The sequence below is a fragment of the Protomyctophum parallelum genome, assembly GCF_964188405.1.
Source record: "Protomyctophum parallelum genome assembly, chromosome: 12".
In the NCBI taxonomy this organism is placed as follows: domain Eukaryota; kingdom Metazoa; phylum Chordata; class Actinopteri; order Myctophiformes; family Myctophidae; genus Protomyctophum; species Protomyctophum parallelum.
In genome coordinates, this window is record NC_139712.1 from 46,267,647 (window position 1) to 46,277,863 (window position 10,217).

At 47.0% G+C, this 10,217-nt stretch overlaps 1 protein-coding gene across 1 annotated transcript in view; it reads left to right on the forward strand.

The window, feature by feature from the left end:
* The window catches only part of drosha (drosha ribonuclease III), a 232,053-nt gene extending 222,547 nt beyond the window's left edge, over window positions 1–9,506 (forward strand). The window contains exon 36 of the mRNA XM_083777811.1: window positions 8,249–9,506. Coding sequence (XP_083633937.1) covers window positions 8,249–8,382 — 134 coding nt within the window. The 3' untranslated portion in view covers window positions 8,383–9,506. The remainder of the gene's footprint in view (window positions 1–8,248) is intronic.
* The last annotated feature ends 711 nt before the right edge of the window (window positions 9,507–10,217 follow it).

Here is a 10,217-nt window from a genome sequence, read left to right on the forward strand (position 1 = left end):
TGTTGGTGACCTTACCTCCATTTAACCCATTCTGACCGGGCACCCATTTTGGTGTCAGCATCATGTTATGCTTTAGCTATTTAAAAATAGCAGATCTACAAGCTCATATCGCGCCACCGAGTGGCGCGATACGAGCTTGTAGGTCTGCTATTTTTGAAAAATCGAAGAGCGACTGACATTTTTAGAATCTGATCTCAGGTCAGAATGGGTTCATCAGACGAGTGTGTGTCCGGCGGAAACCTCGTATGAATCTGATCTCAGGTCAGAATGGGTTAATATACCTTGACTGAGCGGCACTTGAGGAAAATAAATGCTTTTTTTTATTATGTTTTTTAAGTGATTCTTAATTCCTTGGGCTTTCCATCACACGTCTTCTCTCCAGTTTAATCATGCATAATATGTATGAGCATGAATAATGCAAAAAAGTTAGTTTGAGTACATACAGGCGTGCATGCGGTCAAGTGTTAATTCTGGAGCCCCGAATGGCTTGCTGCCCCAGTGCCCACCTCAGTCACCGGCAACATAAATCAATCGTACAATTTGTGCCTCTAGTTCAACGAATTAGCCAGAGGTGGACATAAACGGTTTTTGCTGGTAGTGGGCCGGTGCAAGTTTTGAAGGGGAGACTAAGGTCAAACTTTTATTTCATTCAAGCCTCTTAAATGAGGCCCGCAGGCACCCGTGATGGATATACCGCTTAGTTATGGGCCCGGACTTTTTATGAAATGTTAAGTGTGTTTGGGTGTTACTATCTTGAAGCTTTGTTTCTCTTACTTATTTTTTACTCCCGTTGTATTTGTCTTAATTCTCGTCCTCCCGTCTCCCCAGTGTACCCCAGCTGTCACCGTGATTGATCGATGCTCATTGCTAGTAAATTAATATTCCCCTTCCTCATAAATTGCCGTTCCGTGTGACTAGATTAGCGTACCTGTCTGGACAAAGTCTTTGGGGCTGCAGTAATTATAAAAGTTGCCACTTGACAAACCATGTTTGTTTTGTCTCTTTGAGGCCCGGAAGCTGTCCATTGGTCATAGTGGTAGAATTAAAGGTATATTCAGTGATTTCACTTAATTCAAATATCACTTATTTTTTTGTTTTGTTGTGATAATCCTCCCTACTATAGAGTGTGCTGGCCATATAAGGAGTTCCTTCCTGTCCCCAGTTAACCCCTGGGGGTCAAAAAACCTTAGGTTTCGTTTTTGACTCTCTATCCTGATTGGACGAAAGGTTGGGTCCCACAGCCAAAAACGAAACCTAAGGTTTTTTGAGTGAAATCACTGAATATACCTTTAAGCAATAAGCCACGAGAGGTCTCAGGTTACCGGGTATTTTACACTGCCTGGGAGCGTAGGCAGACCCGACGCGCAGCGGAGGGTCTTCTACCTCCCAGGCAGTGTAAAATACCCGGTAAGCTGGGGCCTCGAGTGGCTTATTGATTTTCTAAAACGGTTACAAACATATAGCAATATTAAAACTATTAAATTCACAAAAGTATCTACGCTTTGTGCCACCAGAGCGAGCGACCCAGAGCTAAAACACTTCCTTGTTTTGCTCCGCAAGTAGCCTATGTGACGGGAGAATAGCGCTTGATGTATTTACGGGGCTGCCTGGAGCCACACATTCACAGTCATATGAGCCGGGTAGGTGCTTAGACGCCCGCACGGCATGTGTTTGTAAAGCAATCAAGCGCTCCCCTTCCCCAGTTCAGCTACAAGGCTGCAGTTTGATACAAAGTGATTGAAGGAGTGGGTTATCGGTGAAATTTACACCGGTCACGTGACGGTAACCAGCCAATCAGAATGAAGTATTGGGACTACCCGTTTTAGAACAAAAAATAACCCATGCTATTCATACTGCAGACTATGATGAGAGTCTGTTTCTTTTCCCCACAAAGCCTGCAGACTAGGCCTTGGCTTTAAACAGTACAGTACAGTACGTGAACTCACTCACACTGAGGCTCTTTAGAAGATGAGAGCAGAAGTCCTCCAGACATGTGGAGCCTGCTGGCACATTCTCCTTCCCAGAGACAACACTGTCGTCTCATGTGATTGTCAAGGACCTCCTTTCATTTGTCTCCCGCAGCAAGAGTAATCAAGGACATTAGCCCCTGGTGTCACGTAATCTGTCATCGATTATCCTGTTGTTGTCGCCTCCACCTAGTCCACCTCCCCCATAGCATCGGCGTCTGGCTACATAACGTCTCTTCCTGTACAACAGACTCCACCGTGTAAAGTGATTTCGATGGAGGTTCAGATTGATTCTCGTTTCGTTGGACGGTTCTTTATTTTAACACATTCTGACTGGGCACCCATTTTGGTGTCGGCATCATGTTATGCTTTAGCTATTGAAAAATAGCAGATCTACAAGCTCATATCGCGCCACCGAGTGGCGCGATACGAGCTTGTAGGTCTGCTATTTTTTGAAAAATCGAAGAACGACTGACATTTTTAGAATCTGATCTCAGGTCAAAATGGGTTCATCAGACCAGTTTGTGTCCAGTGGAAACCTTGTATGAATCTGATCTCAGGTCAGAATGGCTTAACAGTCTCATCGTGCCCTGGCCTAGCTGACCCAAATAATACTGTAACCGAGGGCGCAGCACACCGGAGGGGGTTATCATGAGGGTAAACGGAGCCCACACAGCTGAAGGGTTTACCGTAGCGAAGGACAGTCGGCACAGTGTGCAGCCTCTCAGCAGCAGCCCTCAGTCTCATATAGAAACATGGGCTCAAAGGCCTCATCAAACTATACGGATGATAGTTAAAACATTTGAGCCTATCGGTGTAATAATTATAATAATATCTGGCATTTATAGTATATAGCGCTTTTCATAAGATATATAGCGCTTTTCATAAGCACAACGCCAAAGAAAGAACTAGACTCTCTCTCTCTCTCATCTCTCTCTCTCTCTCTCTCTCTCTCTCTCTCTCTCTCTCTCTCTCTCTCTCTCTCAATATTCAATTCAAAGGGGTTTTGTTGGCATGAGAAAACATGTTTACATCGCCATGCCAAGTGGAACAAAACAATGTATGTATACAATTAAATGGGAACGCCGACATAAATCGGTGTAAACAATACAGCGATACACACAATGGTTAGTAGTGTGGACCGTTGGTCTCTCTCTCTCTCTCTCTCTCTCTCTCTCTCTCCCTCCCTCCCCCTCTCTCTCTCTCTCTCTCTCCCTCTCTCTCTCTCTCTCTCTCTCTCTCTCTCTCTCTCTCTCTCTCTCTCTCTCTCCCTCTCTCTCTCTCTCCCTCTCCCTCTCCCTCTCCCTCTCCCTCTCCCTCTCCCTCTCCTCTCTCTCTCTCTCTCTCTCTCTCTCTCTCTCTCTCTCTCTCTCTCTCTCTCTCTCTCTCTCTCTCTCTCTCTCTCGTATTTCCTAAACATTGTGGTGTCGTCTGAACGAGCCAGTGAGAGAGACTCAATCTGGTCTTGTAGCTCAAGGGGGGGCGAGTTGGACGGACTTTGATTGTCTCCCCGCCTCTCAGCTTTCTCTAAAAGAAACCCTTAATCTTCACTTAAAAGTGGGAGAGTGGATTCCCATCTTGCTTTGCTGGGTCCCGTCCCCACCCCTCCCCTCCACCCCTAGGCATTGCTGGGGAAATCCCTTCATAAACAACTGTATAGAAAAGTCACGATTGCGCAGTCACACACTCGCACGTGAGAGAGCTCTCTCTCTCTCTCTCTCTCTCTCTCTCTCTCTCTCTCTCTCTGTGAGACACGGTCAAGGCAGATGGCCGGCCATCCTACAGCCTGGTTTGACTCGATTGTTCTTCCCGTTGACCCATTCTGACCTGAGATCAGATTCATACGAGGTTTCCGCTGGACACACACTGGTCTGATTAACCCATTCTGACCTGAGATCAGATTCTAAAAATGTCAGTCGTTCTTCGATTTTTCAAAAAATAGCAGACCTACAATCTCGTATCGCGCCACTCGGTGGCGCGATATGAGCTTGTAGATCTGCTATTTTTCAATAGGTAAAGCATAACATGATGCTGACACCAAAATGGGTGCCCGTTCAGAATGGGTTAAAGGGACACTTCACTTCAAAACAATTTCAAATACTTTGATTTGGCACTACTAATAAAATTTATTTGGTCGAGCCTGCCAGTGAAGTCAAGCCGCAGAAAAAAAAAAGAAAAAAAGGCAACAAGTTGTGTTCAAATAGTCTTTTATAATATTTGAACACCCAAACCTCTGTCCTTGAAAGGACACAGACAGAAAGACAGGAACCTGGCTAAATGTGCTAATGCTGTGAGCAGAATTAATCAGTATGCAGAGGGCAAAGTGGGCTTCTTCAATGGTGTCGAGAATTCACAATATGTCTTTATGATGCCCGACACACAGACCTCTCTGTTCTCCCCCCCCCCCCCCCCCAAAAAAAAAAAACGGAGTGCTGAAAGCTCTGAGCATTCATTGGCTCACACCTCATTATTTTCGCTCTTGTGCTTGCATGTTAAACAATGCGAAGCATTTTCTTTTAACATCCCCAATCATCTGCCAACCAGGGGAAGAATTGTAGTAATTACCATATGTTAACTGCAATGTGTAGTTTCCACTCTCCCATGCAATCCAATTGTTGCTTTGTCACACTCTCTGTGTGTGTGTGTGTGTGTGTGTGTGTGTGTGTGTGTGTGTGTGTGTGTGTGTGTGTGTGTGTGTGTGTGTGTGTGTGTGTGTGTGTGTGTGTGCTTGTGTGTGTGCTTGTGTGTGTGAGAGAGAAAATGAAAGTTATACCATTTCAGACACTAATTCACCAGATCTTTTGTTGGCGAGGAAGAGTCTGGAAGAGGCATTCTTTGCCATGGTGCTAAAGTACCAACGTCTTAAGGATGCTATTATACAGCGTGTGTGCACATATCTCCTGCCTTTTGTGTCCTGAGTAGTAGTTTTTAATAATTTTTTGCAACCCATTTTTTCCCCCAGTGTCAATTATCTAATGTAATCCAGGGCACTACACTTCCTCTGCCAACCTGGGGGGGGGGGGGGGGGGGGGGGGGGGCAGCGGACTGACCTCATGCTTCCTTCTATGCATGAGGAGTCCAAGCTGCTTCTTTTCACCTGACAGGGGGGAGTTTCCCCAGCCGGACGTAGCGCGTGGAAGGAACACGTTATTCCAACACGTTCCATTCCCCTCCCATCAGGCGCCCTGGCTCGCCATGTTTTGTGTGAGGGTATACCTACCCTAGGGGAGTACATTTCTAATGTGTCTTCGTGAGGGAAATTGGTGACCTGTCACAATATGAGACCTGCCATCGTGTCATATCCTGTCACACGCGGCGGGGAGGAAGGCAGATTGACAGCATGGTTCAGCGCCACGTCGTCAGGCCGCTGTTCAAACAGCCGCCACGTTCCAGCCCATTATGTCCAGGCAGGTGAAACATGCAGGAGGTCAGGAGTTCAGCACGTCGCGTACAGGACAGATTGAAGCTGACACATCTGGGTTATTGTCCCTGAAGCAGCATGCACTTTCTCACCATATTGAAAAGAAAACGACAAAAAAAAGGTTTAGTCCTAGTCAGTGAAATTGAGAAAACAAAGTTTTGAAATGTAAATTGTGCAGTAGCCCTACTGTCTGGATGTGGAAACCATCTGGGGAGTTCTTTCAACAGCTCCCTGCGAGAGAGACAAAGCTACTCGGCGGGCTGGCTGGCGTTCCGCTCTTTGATGTTCTGTCTTTCTCAGATCACGGAGCATTCTTCCGTACAACCCCATTTGGATGATGAAGTTCTATGAACTCCATATCTATAATGCATTATATACACTCCCTCTCCTTCCCTCTCTCTCGCTTTCCGTCCGTCCTCCCCTTCTCCCTCCTCCACCCATGCGTCCTACCAGTCACTTTCTTCAACGCTAGTTGTTAACTTCACTTAGCCGACTCGGCCTCGTTGGAGTTGCAACCCAATATGGACAGAATAGTAAATTAGGCAATGCCAACACAGAGCAATATTTATTTCCCACCACAGAGTAACCTAGTACCACCAGACCAGAGCATGTGAGCGGAGCGGAGCGGCCGATAATTCCGCTCTTCGCTCTCGACGGCTTTTGTTACGCTCGCTCCGCGCTCACGTTCATCTCCCCCCACGCCGCTCCTCGCTCGCTCAGCGCTCACCTTCATTTACGCATGGAGCGCTCCCCGCTCCGTGCTCGCTCCGAGGCTACACTCAGATGCCCGCTCCGCTCAGCAGAAAGAAATGAGCGGGGAAAAATAAAATGCTGACTTCCTGAAATTGGCTAATTAAACCTGAAGGCCTTCGTTTCAGACCGCATGTTGCAGCAACATGCGGTCTTCTTTGGAGCATGATGTAAATTAGCCGTGCCGTGTGCACTGAGCGGCTCGGAGCGGCTCGGAGCGGAGGACAGTTCTCGCTCCGGAAGTCAATCTGACACATTTAAAAACCCGCTCCGCGCTCACGTCAAAATCCCCCCGCTCCGCTCCTCGCTCGCGCCGCGCTCCGCTCCGCTCACATGCTCTGCACCAGACTATAAGTGCAGGGGTCAGACGAAAGCCTGGGTAGATGCAGGGACGCGCAACGACAACTAGCGTTGAAGAAAGTGACTCACATCTGTCCTACTCCCTCCCTGAGGCCAGTTCCCTCATGGAGCATCTCCAGTTGTTGACCTGGGGCCTTAATTGTTTTATGTGGGGGTTGACATATTCAAAGCTGAAGGGAAAGGAAGCAATATTGTGGAATACAAGGCCTGGCTTCCACCTTGGCCTGGGGGAACCAATGCCATGTACGTCGTATTCATGTTAGATAGGGCTGGACACTCAATGTTCTGATGTTTCTAAACGCACGTGGCCAGGCGCTGCCTCGGAACAGAGAATGGATTGATGGTCGTACACAGATCCGACCCACGTCCCCTTGCGTCTTCCAGCAAGACACACACAAAGTGGATTGGTTGAATGGTTCTCGAGGTTTAGAGACCCATTGATCGAACCAACCTCCCGCTTAAACAGTTCTTAAGATATGCAAAGAACACACGCGTGTGTGCGTGCGCACACACACACACACACACACACACACACACACACACACACACACACACACACACACACACATATTTGCCTAAATAAAGTGATTCCATCAATTCCCCAAACCCTCGAATAGTAAAAAAGTGTGTGCTGAAAAGGTACAGATATAGCGGCCGTGGAAAGCCTCGCTTCTTACCGTAGGACGGTGAACCACTACTCCTGTTTCGGTCTCCGAGAAGATGAATCACTCTGAAAGTTTTCTTTCCTTTCCTTTCAAAAGTAGGAAGTTGCCTTGAAGTAGGTTTGTTCAGATATACAGTACACAGGGTTGGTCTTTTATTATGCTAATCTCTTTTTTACTGTAAGATCCAAGCAGCAGCAGAAACAACAAGTCATCAGTATAGGTGCAGACAGTTCCCGTTAAGTTGAAGAACCTGTAATGTGACACGACGGTCCAACGGCACATGATCAGACGATCTGCTGCGCTACCACGACGTGATCTGTGCCATCGAATTATACAACGCAAACGGCTGGGCATCTGTCAGACAGGCTGTTATGAAAGATATGCACGGCAGCCTCTCCCATATATATACACCGTGTTGTTTATCCCATTCTGACCTGAGATCAGATTCATACGAGGTTTCCGCCGGACACACACTGGTCTGATGAACCCATTCTGACCTGAGATCAGATTCTAAAAATGTCAGTCGCTCTTCGATTTTTCAAAAATAGCAGACCTACAAGCTCGTATCGCGCCACCGAGTGGCGCGATACGAGCTTGTAGATCTGCTATTTTTAAATAGCTAAAGCATAACATGATGCTGACACCAAAATGGGTGCCCCGGTCAGAATGCGTTATTTGTTGTCATCTCATTACAGATCTCATTTGTGAGATGCAGCTCTCCTCTCCCCTAATTATGTTATCAGATCCCGTAGTCATCGCCAACCGGAAAGCAAATGAGGCCTGTCTAATTTCAACGCCACATTGTTTATTGTCATTGGGAAATATAGCGACAATATTACAATGGCTATTGTCTCGTCTCCGCCGCGCTCTGATGGAAGTGACAGTGTGACATTCCGGCTAAGCAAAACAGACTCGAAAGCAATTTTGAAACTTAAATTGATGTGCTGGTTTGCAGACTGACCTTGTGCTCCCTCTCTCTCTCTCTCTCTCTCCCCCTCCCTCCCTCCCTCCCTCTCTCTCTGTGGCTCTCTGTCTCTCTCCCCTTGGTCCACTTGTGACTCCTCGCTCGGCTTGCCTTCCCCCAGATAACTTCCCGCAGATGGCTCATCAGAAGCGCTTCATCGAGCGGAAATACCGACAGGAGCTGAAGGAGATGAGACGAGAGAGAGAGAGGCAGGAGAAAGACACGGAGGACACCACGGACGAACACAGGAAGTGACACCTTGTTGGGCTTTGGTGGAGGAGGTCGCTAACCCCCCGCCAAGCAAACAACCTCCACCTAACCACCCCCAGGTGGGGCAGGGGTCGCATCCCCACACACACACACACACACGCACGCACACAGCCAAGCTAAAGACCTGAATGACATCTTTCCCACCTATCCTACTAGAGCGCAGACAGAAAAAAGAGTGGAAATGGTATTTTGAGGAAAACATTTCATCAATTAAACAAAAATGCAACATTTTTCAAAAGCATTTCATAAATACAATCATTTCCATGAATAGAATAAAATATAAAGGTTTAAAGGGCCTTTCAAACGGGAAGCGAGGAACGCAGGCGTTGTTGTTGCCTGGATCAACGACAGGTCTCCTCCAGGTCTGCTCAAGAGGGGCGCAAGCCGCAAGCGCAAAAATGAAGCTAAACGGTATCCAGGTCTGGTGAGTCGCGGGCGTGTGCACGAAACGAGCAACGTGCGCAACAAAAGGACCGCGCTCACGTAAATGCGATTGCGTTGTTGTCGCACCGCGACTGCTCCCCAGTGCTCCCAGCAAAAAACGCAGGTCTCGTTGAAAATGAACTATAGGCGCGTTCTATCACTAGTTTGGGTCATTTCTCTTTTCGGGGAACTGTAGATTCGGTTAATGAGGGCTTTGGGGCCTTGGCTTATAGGGCTGTGTGCTGCGCTGCTGCGGGGGGGCAATGTGTGGAACCACTAATGATGAGAGGACGAGCTTGATGTGCAAAGGGTGGATATATAAATATACAGGCTCTGCGTTGTTTGTTCTGTCCCAGATATATTATGAGACTGTCAAGAAAAGCCTTTGAAATAAGTGTGTGTTGATGTGTCATTTTCTTCTCTCCCAGGAGAAGGTCTCACTTAAAATATTACGTTTTTATCGTTGTATCTGCTGGAACACCATCATCGCTCACAGTCGTGTCTTGGACAATTGTTTTTTTTGTTTTGTTTTGTTTGTAAGTTTTTTTTTTGTTTGTTTTTAAGAAATGTCAACTGTTACATTTTTAACATTGAAAATAAATAAAGATTGTTTCTCCAGTCCAGTTTGTTTTTTGCCTTTTTTAATCAACTGCTGCTGAGCAAAAGGGCATCTCAGAGAAGAAAAAGGTTGTCAATTATGTTCAGTGTAGAATGTCACCATCTGTCACTCTTTCTTTCTTTCTTTCTTTCTGGCATTTGCTGGCACATATTTTAATTATAGATTGTGTAATTAATGATTTCCTCCATTAGTCTGGATCCAGATACTGCCTGCCTTCCCATTGGTGTGTTTTACCTGTGCCATCCACAGTCAAAAATGTCTTTAATTGGATTCCTCCAATGGTGTAAAGTTAACTATTTTACAATTGAACTCTGAAACAGTTCTTGACAGACTTTGAATAGAGGCTAGAATACAAACCAGCCGTAGCCATCCATCCATCCATCTTCAACCGCTTATCCGTAGTCGGGTCGCGGGGGCAACAGCTCCACCAGAGAGCTCCAGACTTCCCTCTCCCGAGCAACATCAGTGACCTCCTCCTGGGGGACTCCGAGACGCTCCAAGGCCAGTGAGTCGATGCGTTTCCTCCAACTGCGCCTTGGTCTGCCCCGGGGTCTCCTCCCAGTGGGACATGCGTCGAGGACCTCCCTAGGGAGGTGCCCGAGTGGCATCCTAACCAGATGCCCGAACCACCTCAGCTCACCAGCCGTAGCGCACTAGTTAAATGCAAATTTGGGAAGTCAGTTTCTCCATAGTGTTATTTTTTGTTGTTGTTTTTGGTTTTTTTAAACCGGGAAAGCATCTGTGTCATTTTAGTGTTGGCCATTCGAAAATGGCACAT